This window comes from Neophocaena asiaeorientalis, unplaced genomic scaffold (assembly GCF_003031525.2).
Source record: "Neophocaena asiaeorientalis asiaeorientalis breed wild unplaced genomic scaffold, Neophocaena_asiaeorientalis_V1.1 scaffold155, whole genome shotgun sequence".
Lineage (NCBI taxonomy): Eukaryota > Metazoa > Chordata > Mammalia > Artiodactyla > Phocoenidae > Neophocaena > Neophocaena asiaeorientalis.
Genome location: NW_020173040.1, coordinates 4,027,166 through 4,038,981, shown reverse-complemented (window position 1 = coordinate 4,038,981; position 11,816 = coordinate 4,027,166). Strand labels below are relative to the sequence as shown.

At 44.8% G+C, this 11,816-nt stretch overlaps 1 protein-coding gene across 1 annotated transcript in view; it reads left to right on the top strand.

Moving 5' to 3' along the window:
- The window catches only part of TRPM1 (transient receptor potential cation channel subfamily M member 1), a 76,778-nt gene that overhangs the window by 4,714 nt on the left and 60,248 nt on the right, over positions 1–11,816 (top strand). Inside the window, exons 3-8 of the mRNA XM_024742733.1 lie at positions 1,178–1,373; positions 3,955–4,168; positions 4,796–4,920; positions 5,985–6,156; positions 9,912–10,086; positions 10,520–10,643. Coding sequence (XP_024598501.1) covers positions 1,178–1,373; positions 3,955–4,168; positions 4,796–4,920; positions 5,985–6,156; positions 9,912–10,086; positions 10,520–10,643 — 1,006 coding nt within the window. The remainder of the gene's footprint in view (positions 1–1,177; positions 1,374–3,954; positions 4,169–4,795; positions 4,921–5,984; positions 6,157–9,911; positions 10,087–10,519; positions 10,644–11,816) is intronic.

The following is an 11,816-nucleotide window of genomic DNA, read 5'->3' as shown; positions in this document are numbered from 1 at the left end:
GCGGCTCGCGCCTGTCTCTGGAGCTCCTTTAAGCAGCGCTCTTAATCCCCTCTCCTCGCGCACCAGGAAAAAAAGAGGGAAGAAAAAGTCTCTTGCCTCTTCGGCAGGTCCAGACTTTTCCCCGGACTCCCTCCCGGCTAGCCGTGGCGCACTAGCCCCCTGCAGGCTGTGTTCACGCCGCCAACCCCAGTCCTCTCCCGGCGCTCCGACCGAATCCCGAGCCTCAACTCCCAGCCCCGCCCGCCCCGGCGGATGAGCGGACAAGCCTCTCCGGTTGGTGAGTGCTGGTCGTCACCGCTTATGTGTGCGGGAATCTCTCCGCTTTGCCCTCCGCACCCCTGTTGCTGCGCTCTCCTCCGCGGCATCGAAGCTTTCCCCCTTCGCCACCCGCAGTCTCCGCCCGCGAAGGGGCTTCCTAGTGTGTGGAAAGCTTTCCTCCTTCTCGGCTCCCTCCCACTGGTGCAGGTCCCGTCCCTATCCTTTTGTCTCTGTTTATTCTGGGGTTTTTTGCCCTACCCAGGTACGTGGGGGGTTTCTTACCTTTTGGGAGCTCTGAGGTCTTCTGCCAGCGTTCAGTAGGTGTTCTGTAGGAGTTGTTCCACGTGTAGATGTATTTCTGGTGTATCTGTGGGGAGGAAGGTGATCTCCGCGTCTTACCCTGCCGCCATCTTCCCGGAAGCCCCCCTGTTCTGAATAACTAGGCTTTAAAATGCTTAGGCCCTGGATTCTACCTCAGCCAGTTTCTGACTAAAACTGAAGTAAATACACTTTCAGTGTTACTTATGTAGAGAAATGTTTTACATTTCTCTAGCAACAGAATAATTCAATAATATTGAAAAATCATTGCAGGTCAACTCTGCATGGGGGAGCGTGATTGTCCTTTGTCACAGAATATTCAGTGATTGATGGCCATAGTCATGTTGTCAGGACACCAAAAAGACTAAAAATGTGTTCAGTAGGGAAGGGCAACCATCCAATGTGTTTAGAATAGTCTGGTATTTATACTTTTCTGGTATGGAAATACATATGCATTGATTATCTGGAAAAGGACATCGTAAGGGGCATTTCTGTCTCCAGTAAAGCTGGATAAGGAAGGTGTTAGTCTGCTTCTGTTCAGGTTAACTCATCTTAAGGAGGAAAATGTTACAGAAAGACTGAGCTTTGCCTTTGTTTTCAGGTGTTGCTGTGGCCAGCTCACCAACCAGCATATCCCCCCTCTGCCGAGTGTAACAGCCAGCAAAAATGGAGAGGAGAACAAGCAGGTGGAGACTCAGCCCGAAAAATGGTCTGTTGGCAAACACACCCAGAGCTACCCAACAGATTCCTATGGGATTCTCGAATTCCAGGGTGGCGGATACTCCAATAAAGCCATGGTAAGAGGGGCCTTGGGAAGGGATGCCACTGAGCCTCAGCTTCCATCAGAGGCCCAGCCTCCCAGCCTCCCAGACTGTAGACACCTGAGTCTTCGTTCAGGGGTGTGACTCTATCTTCCTAGAGTTTTCAATGCAAAGACAGGAAATATATCCACACACTCAAGTTTTTAGCCATGAGATTTGGAAACTGGGCACTGTGATAAAGAGCACGCAGAATCCTTTAAATCTGTACCAAGATTGTGAATTCATACAACACAGTCCAGCCCCACTCTACAAAGATACCACACCATCTCCAGTGATGAGAGACGAATTATGTTATTTGTTCTTTAGGGTTGTTTGGGGCTTTGTTTTGTTTTTTCTCACAGTGGACATTTACCACCCCCCTTACATGGGTTAGGAGTTTCTGGAAATATTTCCCTCTGAAGTCCACACACAGCCTCTCTGGGCTCGCATTGAGCTGGCCCAAGAAGACGGAGGCCTTTCACATTTGCATGTAAACAGGGAATGCCCTCTGCCTTTCTGATGAGCCCTGCCAAGAGGGGAGGCATCAGCACTGTGATCCCTTTCAGCTCATTCTGAATAATGCTCTCACGTGCCCAGTGAGACCTTTTTTGCAATTTCATTCTATTTCACCGGCCCAACATCATTGTTCAAATAAAATTCAGTTGTGTTCCAAAGACTACAACATAAGGTCTTCTGGAAGGGCACCCTGCCTACTGGCCTGGACACAAAGAGGCTGTTCACAGGGGCCAAGGCATCTGCTCATTAACCTCTTTTTCACCTTGAGGGGAAGGTCCAGCCCCGAGGTTGTCCATTGATCCCCATTCCCAGCACCCACTCCCTCCTCATCGTCCTGGCCAACCTCTGGAGCCACAATGTAGCTGAGCCAGCTATGGAATTTTTTTTAAAAAAGTTTTATTGGAATATAGTTGATTTACAGTGTTGTGTTAGTTTCTGCTGTACAGAAAAGTGAATCAGTTATACATAGACATATATCCACTCTTTTTTAGATTCTTTTCCCATATAGTCATTACAGAGTGTTGAGTAGAGTTCCCTGTGCTATACAGTAGCTTCTTATTATCAGTAGTTATCTATTTTTTATATAGTAATGTGTGTATGTAAATCCCAATCTTCCAATTTATCCCTCCCTCGCCTTTCCCCCCGTAGCTATGTTTGTTTTCTACACCTGTGACTCTATTTCTGTAAATAAGTTCATTTGTACCATTTTTTTTTAGATTCCACATATAAGTGATGTCATATGATATTTGTCCTTCTCTGTCTGACTTATTTCACACAGTATGACAATCTCTAGGTCCATCCATGTTGCTGCAAATGGCATTTTTCATTCTTTTTTATGGCTGAGTAATATTCCATGTATGTATATGCGTGTGTGTGTGTGTTTACCACATCTTCTTTATCCATTCATCTGTTCACAGCAGGCAGGTTGTTTCCATGTCTTGGCTACTGTAAATAGTGCTGCAATGAACTTTGGGGTGCATGTATCTTTCCAGCTTTGGAATTGATGCCTTCAAGATTAGGGTTGCCATTGGATAAGGTGAACAATATTTATTCTATTTTGGAACATGTTTGACTTTTTTTTTTTTCATGTTTGACTTTTGATTGCATCTAAAGTGTATATAATTTCAGGAAATTCTGAACTGTGATTTACCTGTGATTTACATAGCGCAACAATGACTAATTGTTAAGAAGGTTTACCTAAAAGTACATAAATTCATAAGTTGCTCTAAATTTTTTGTAAACCTGGCGGGTATATTTCCTAGAAGTTTCAAAAGAACAAAAAGTATCCAGAGATAAAATCAAACAGGAGTAATTTCTGTGTTCCTAAGAATGCTAGACACATTGAAGAAGTGTTTCAAACTTTGTTTAGAACTATAAATGGTCTTTGCTTTCAAATTGTAAAATGTGTTTCCTTTAAACTCCAGTTTTATTTTCTACAAATTTGTTTCTACAAATTTCCTACAAATTTGTTAATTTGGAGACATTTGCGCATATATGCATGTGTGTGACTGCACATAATTTTTGATGAACTCATTAAATAACTAAAATAAATCTTTGCTAATATTACTATATTTCATTATTGGAAATTTTCAGGATTCCTTTTACTCTCAGTATTAACTATTGTCATTATAGAAGTTCTGATACCATGAAAATTAGCTGGGAACTTTGATAAAATAAATCATCCTAAGGCAATGAAAAAAAAAAAGATTAAGGTTGCTAGGTAAAACACAAGATCCCCAGATATATTTGAATTTCAGATAAATAACGGATGAATTTTTAGTATAAATGCGTCCCAAATATTGCAGGAGCCATAATTATACTAAAACATTTTTCATTGTTCATATAAAGTTCAAGTTTACTTGAATTTTTTTTATTTGCTATATCTGGGAACCCTCCAGAGTTCCCTTCCATCGTTTGGCCACAGACTCCCACAGAGGGCTCCAGAACCCCATGGGAGAGAAAGCCAGGAGGCTGTTGCTTGGACAGGAACAGTAGCCTTGTTCCCCGTGGCACAAGAGTCAAATCGAAGAACGAGTGTTGAGGGTCACACCCTCTTTTGCAGTATATCCGGGTCTCCTATGACACGAAGCCAGACTCACTGCTTCATCTCATGGTGAGAGACTGGCAGCTGGAACTCCCCAAGCTCTTAATATCCGTGCACGGAGGCCTCCAGAACTTTGAGATGCAGCCCAAGCTGAAGCAGGTCTTTGGGAAAGGTCTGATCAAGGCTGCTGTGACCACTGGGGCCTGGATCTTCACTGGGGGCATCAGCACAGGTAAGTGCAGGCCGTATCCCTTGCTGCAAATGTACAAACCCAGAGCTCATCATGGTTCCCAAAGAGCTTTTGGATAATTATGATTAAAAAACAGAAGATACTGCATTCTGATAATATTTATGGCAGAATGAAATCTTTATTCGGTAGCTCGTTTTTTATTTCAGTATGATCATGATAATGGTCAACATTTCTGGCACCTACTATGTGTCATTCCTTGAAGTGAGCCCTGTACAAGCCTCATTTTCACTGAGGCCCCTGACAATCCTTTCCCGATCACATGAGGGAAGACACCAAGGCCCAGAGAGGTTGAGGAACATGGCAGGCCATCTGACTCTCAACTTAAGCTGAACGCAGCCAAGGCCTGCCAAAGAGACCCCTCGTACTTCCATCCTTAGGTCTTGGAAACTTGTAAAGACAATTCCTGCACAGTTGCTTTGGTTTTGGTTTTTGTTTTCCCTTTTCTAGGAGCTAATGCAGGATGACTAGCTATTATGAGCTCAGACTTTCAGTGTCTTAACCCTGTTCTGTAGGAAATGGAGTGGTTCAGAGCTGGGGTCCCTGAAGTTCATGAATAGTGGTTTGATGGGAGGTAAGGGGCCTACAGATATGACTTATGGCCTCTCACAGGTGTCATCAGCCACGTGGGGGATGCCTTGAAAGACCACTCCTCCAAGTCCAGAGGCCGGGTTTGTGCTATAGGAATTGCTCCCTGGGGCATCGTGGAGAATAAAGAAGATCTGGTTGGAAGGGATGTAAGTATTTTCTCCCCGGAAATGCGCAATTTTCAAAAATCAAAGTCTTTGTTTTAATATCATTGTAGATTTCACCTGCAGGTGTAGGAGATAATAAAGCAAGGTCCCATATAGCCTTTATCCTTTCCCCAAAAGTAAGAACTTGCAAAACTATCATACAAGATTGAAACCAGGATAATTGATATCAATCTAGTCAAGACGCAGAACATTTACTAGGAGCCCTCATGTTGCCCTTTTCATTCATTCGTTTTTTTATTGAAGTATAGTTGATTTACAATGTTGTGTTAATTTCTGTTGCATATATATACACACATATACATTGTATATGTATGTGTGTGTATATATATATATATACACACATTGTTTTTTTTCATATTCTTTTCCATTATGGTTTATCATAGGACACTGAATATACTTCCCTGTGCTATACCATAAGACCTTGTTGTTTCATGTTGCCCTTCAATATCCATACCCAATTCCCTCCTGCTTCCACTCCTGCCTTAACCCCGGGAGCCACTCATCTGCCCTTCATCCTACAGTTGTATCATTTCAAGAATGTTACGTAAATGGGGTCGTACAGTATGTAACCTTTGAGGGCTGGCTTTTTACTTGCCACTTAATTCTCTGGAGATCCATCCAAATGGTTGCATGTATCAGTAGTTTACTCCTTTTTATTGTTGAGTGGGGTCCCACCGTATGGATGTACCGTTTATCTGTTGAAGCCTATCTGGGTTGTTTCCAGTTTGGCTACTGCAAATGAAGCTGCCATAAGCTTTTGTGTACAGGATTTTGTATTAAGGTAAGTTTTCCTCTCTCTGCAATAAGTGCCCGGGAGTGTACTTGCTGGTTCATCATGATCTGTTGGGTTGTCATGATCTAAAATAATTTTTTCTAATTTGATATAAAAATTTACAGAAAAAATCCTTCAATAGAGAGCTAGGGAAGAGAGAGTAGGTTGAAGCACACAGTTAGGTGAAGCTGTCGCTCCACATCCGTATATTCTTGCTTCCCCTGTCTTACTGTCCAAGTTTTGCAGCTCTGACTTGTCTTGTGCATTTCGTCAGGTGGCACGGGTGTACCAGACTATGTCCAACCCCCTGAGTAAGCTGTCTGTGCTCAACAACTCGCACACGCACTTCATCCTGGCTGACAATGGCACCCTGGGCAAGTATGGTGCCGAGGTGATGCTGAGAAGGCAGCTGGAGAAGCACATCTCTCTGCAGAAGATCAACACAAGTAAGTTCTGGCCACGGCCACTGGGCTGCCGCTGCTGCCCTGAAAACCAGGCTGGAAGAGAGAGCACCCGTGGGTATTTAGAGCCTTCACCTTGACTCTTCTGTGACCATCAGGAGATGACTTAGCAAGACCCTTACCCTTAGCCACCTACCAAATCACTGAGCTGTGCTGTGATGCTTTGTCTCAAGTTCACGAGGAGGGTGGACCTGAGAAACAGCCCCACAACCGTTTTCACGGTGGTGGCATCTCCCGCCACGTTGCCAGTGGTTTTCATTCCTTATAATGATTATAGTTAGTTTTTTAAATTTTATTGGAGTATAGCTGATTTATAATGAATGCTGTGTTAATTTCTTCTGTACAGCAAAGTGACTGAGTTATACATATATATATTCTTTTTCACATTCTTTCCATTATGTTTTATTCCAGGTTATCGAATATAGTTCCCTGTGCTATACTGTAGGACCTTGTTGTTTATCCATCCTATTGATAATGGTTTGCCTCTGCTAATCCCAAACTTTTTAAATGTCTGAACAGGAAACACATTTGTCACTCAAAGGTTTGGTATGATTCCTTCTATCATCTACATGCTCTGAGTTCATTAACTTAAATATCTCAGTAGCTCTGGGTCTCTCACCAGAGATGGGCCAGGTGGGGAGGCCTCTGGAGAGGCCTGCAGGAGCTGGCTGCTCCCAACAGGGCGCCCCCTCCATACTGGTCCAGGAGGATGCTGAGGTCAAGCTAGAGAGAAAGGAATGGACTTCAGTCAGATGAAACGATCATAACAACTGGTTAGAATTAAAATAACTGGTGTCACCTCTTGGGGCACTGAGTTCATAACTCAGTGATTCTTACTGTCAAGCAATTGCTGAATGATCTTAAAGAGTATTTTGTTGTAACCATTACTGGTAAGATTGCGAAAGACAGTCTAGGTCTGGGAAATGGTCATTTTAAAGCATAATTAAAGGGTCTGTGAGACTGCCATGAGACTGCCATGAGAAGTGGTGGGTTTCTGGGTATCAGCTCCCTGGCTGATGGTTCGCACGTTTTCGCTGTCTTGGCTGTGTGCGCGTTCACACCGACCAGCCTCCCCTGGCCGTGTGACCTGTGGGCTTCCCTTTGTCATCCTTTGCCTAGGGTTCTGAGTGGGGCAGGGACAGCAAAGGGGTGCTCAGTTGTCACCTCCCACGGCACGGAGTTTCAGGGGTCCATCCTAAACCACGAAGAACCAGTTCTCCTCTGTTTCTAGAAAAGAAGGTGATTTGGCCACTGGAGTCCCGAAGATCTCAAATGTCAAGCCTTGCTGGGGTTGGAAATCTCAAGGGCAGGGTCCATGTCATCTTGGTCTGTTTCTCCAGCATCCCTTGGCCAGGCGCCTGCCTGGCACAAAGCAGACCGTCAACGCATAGCTGCTGAAATGGTAGGAGATGGCAGAGGTGTTCAAAATATTTAAGAGCTCCTGACTGTAGAAATGCATCGTGGAAGCAAACCGGAAACTCTGAATTTCCCCACTTGAAGTTCTTAGACCTTCTCCTAACTGTGCTGGCAGATTTTATCCAAAGGCCTTCAGAATTGTGAGACCAAGGACACATCTCCTATTCACCATCTATTAATGTTGATCAAATAACTCCCATCACAACTAACGGACACCTGGTGAAACATGCTCAGAATATAATCTGTTTTAGCCAGTTTGGGGTAAAATTGTGAAGTAGGCAAATTTGTCTTGATGCCAAAATATTGGCTCTCTGTACACCGATCCCGAAATGAGGTATGCAAAGAGAGTTTTGGAGGAGAATTGAAAGAGTAGCTTTATTCTTTGCCAGGCAAAGAGGAAACCCAGCAGGCTAGTGCCTCAAGAACTGTGCCCCCTTCCTGGGGAATAGGGAGAGGTTTTATAGCCCAGGGCTTGTGGTCGGGGGTGGGTGATAAGGCTCAAAGTAATGAAGGTCTTGCATTTCTTTTCTTCTGAAAATTTACAGCCAAAGGGGTTGTCAGGCAGCTCAGTAACCAGGTCTGGTGTCCCTGAAGTTATTGGCCCATGATCTTCTTTCTGAAATGAAGAGTGCTACAAGGGAGTGTAGGGGGAGAAGAAATGCCAAGTGCAGAGTGCAATTCACATGGAGTCAGAGAGTAATTAGTTTTATGAAGGATAAGTCTAGCTACAAGTGTTGGTTAGTAGTAACAGCTAAAAACATAACCAAGATCACTTAACTCTTTCAGGCCTGTTTATGCTGTTTCCCCAGCCTGTTCATTGTTTCTTTGTTTTCCTTTTCTATCAGAAAAGTCTTATTTCTATGTTTGCTGCAACAGCCTCTGCTGCTCCTTCGCTCCCACTATCTCCCGCTGCCCTGGAATCCTGGGTTCTTGGGATGCTTTTGCCACCTCCTCCTTCCCAGAGCCCTCCCTTCGGGTTCTGCCACCAAAAGTCAGCTTGTCCTACCGTGTTCCCAAAGAGTCCTGTCATCTCACAGAGACAGAGGGAGGACTCTGGGTACAAGGTATTAACTGGTGGGCTAATGATGGTCTACAGATTTGCCCTCCTGGATAACTCACTGCCTATTCCAGCCCCTGGAGGCTGAATCAACACCTACTAAGGCACTGCATATTTACACACCACTTGAGGTTGACAAGGACCTTGATAGCTGAACAGTTTCTTATACTTTATATCTATTGCTCTTTTAGGAGGTAGAGGAGGCCCTGTGGTGATTCACCTTTTACGGATGGTTCCCTGCTCTTCAGGGTGGCCTGGTGATTGGCCCCATGTCATAAGGCTAATACGTGTGAGGCCAGGCATTGAACGGAGTTCTCCTATCGCTGGTGCAGACACCTTTCGCTGTGTCATTCTTGAAGGGACAGCCATCCAGGGTGGGAACTTCACCTGGGGCAAGGCAGCAGGGAGGTATTCTTTTAGCAAGAAGAGCCTCCCGTGTTTCTCACATCTCACCTTGAAGTAGTCCGTAAGCCAGTTGAGTGATACATGGAGTTGAACCACATGTTTTGGAAAGTTTGTAATTTAAAGGCTCTGCTTCTTCCAGTAAGGCTATAATATGGGGTTTGAATAAAAGAATGTAAACAGTCATCACATCCTGAGTTCCTTCAAGTCTCCTGGTGAACACTAACTTCATATAAGCATACTTCCAGGCCTAAAGGTTTTCCTCTTCACCATGTTTCAGGATTTAGAGTGAGTGCTCTTGAGACAGGCTGGGACCTGGGACCCTTTGCTGCAGTGCTGCAATGCTTGCACATGGACACACCTCTCCAGGAGCAACAAAATACTAAGAAACTGTATGGGACTGAAAATAACTGCTTTCATGCGGGCAGTTGGGGCAAATTCTGGACCTAAAAGATACAAAGAGACCAAAAAAGCCAACGGCCACTTTTGAAGAGCCTGGGGCAAAAACAGGGGGTTGGGAGCAAAAGCAGGTTACTGCGCATGCCCCCTGCACACAACACCACCTAAGGGGTGGGCAAAACACCTAAACCATCCCTCCGGCCTGACCCATGGACACACCCCTACCCTCACCCCATATAAGGAACAAGCTTGCCCCCCCTCGGGGAGCAAGCAAGCAAGGGAACCTGTTGTTTGTTCTCGCTCCCCCCACCCCTGCTGCAGCAGGGGCCCCAATAAAGCCTTGCCTGAATTTCTTGTCTGGCTTCTGGTCAATTTCTATTGATTGGGGAAGGCCAAGAACCCTGGTCGGTAACACTCGGATGGGGCCATGACCGTGGTCTGAATGTGGGTGTGGTGTGTGTTGCAGGACTGGGGCAGGGTGTGCCCGTCGTGGGCCTCGTGGTGGAAGGGGGCCCGAACGTGGTTTCCATGGTCCTGGAGTATCTCCGAGAAGAGCCTCCGGTCCCCGTGGTGGTCTGCGACGGCAGTGGCCGGGCCTCGGACATCCTGTCTTTTGCACACAAGTACTCTGAAGAAGGAGGGTAAGATTTCTGATATGTTACAAAGGGTGGGGTTTTGAATGCCTTCTTGTTAGGCCCGGAGGAAATCATGATCCATTTAGCTGTTCCAAAAATGTAAAAGAAGGAAGACTTACTAGTCCTCCTCTCCCACTTCCCAAGGTCAGCAAGTGAGGGAGCTCTGAGGAGCATGGTGTTTCTTACGGATTCTTCCTCAGGAGGGAATATGCTCTCTCCCAACTGCATTTTCCCTTTTAAGTTTTTCAACAAGCCTGGAATTTAGGACAAGTGTGAACACAGTTTTTGACTATAGTCCTTTTGGGTCTGCTATCCTGGGATATCCTCCAATGATAAAGTTTCAAATCAAAGGTACCAGACGGGCATAGAGATGTCTGATTTATTCACATACAGATTTCACCTGTGTTGTTTTCTTCTCTTTCCCGTTTCCTTCAAACAGGATAATCAATGACTCCCTCAGAGACCAGCTTCTAGTTACCATTCAGAAAACATTTAATTACAACAAGACACAATCGCATCAGCTCTTTGCGATGATCATGGAGTGCATGAAAAAGAAAGAACTTGTAAGTGTCTTGAGTTGACTTCCCGAGTGCTCCACAGAGAGAATTATGTTTCCTTTCTAATTCTGCCCATGTGTGCAGGATGGAGTAGTTCCTATTTCCATTCACCCTTTTCCAAGAGGCATTTTACAGATCCTGACCCAACTGGTGGTTCTGTCCATGTGCGGGAAGCAGGCTAAGCATAGGCAGATTCTCTTCGGAAGAGGGACACGGGTGCTTCCGATCTTGTAAATGTCAGGGCACTTCAGGCCACATCCCACAATTCTGAGGCTCATGATATCAATCAGATTCAAAGCATCAAGGAGTGACATATACCATGCTTTCAGGTGTACTTAACAAAATTCTACCAAATACACTCATTTTCTCCCACTCTTTGCGTCCTTAATTATGCTTATAAGGAAGAGGCACTCGTTGCACAGAAAGACAGCCTCTTCGAAATTCTAAATCTACACGTTTCCTACAGATATATCAAATCTGAGTAGAGATGACTTTATCATCTTCAATAGCCATTTAGAGATTGACATGTACATCCTGCATGAGCTCCCTCAGCTCCAGATGGGGTAAAGAATAAAATAAGATCCAGGCAAGGATTCAAAATCAGGACGAGCAATGCTGTTCTTTCTGAATCAGAAGCACCTGGTGTAAAATCACGTCGCTCTCGGGATTGCTGCATTAGCGTCAGACTCTGTGGTCCTTTTTATTTAGTTAGTTATTCATTTATTTTAACATCTTTATTGGAGTATAATTGCTTTAGTGTTGTGTTTCTGCTGTATAACAAAGTGAATCAGCTCTATGTATACACATATCCCCATATCCCCTCCCTCTTGCGTCTCCCTCCCACCTTCCCTATCCCACCCCTCTCGGTGATCACAAAGAACGGAGCTGATCTCCCTGTGCTATGCGGCTGCTGCCCACTAGCTGTCTATTTTACATTTGGTAGTGTATATATGTCAATGCTCCTGTCTCACTTCGTCCCAGCTAATCCTTGCCCCTCCCCATGTCCTCAAGTCCATTCTCTATGTCTGTGTCTTTATTCCTGTCCTGCCCCTAGGTTCATCAGAACCATTATTTTTTAGATTCCATATATATGTGTTAGCATATGGTATTTGTTCTTCTCTTTCTGACTTACTTCACTCTGTATGACAGACTGTCGGTCCATCCACCTCACTACAAATA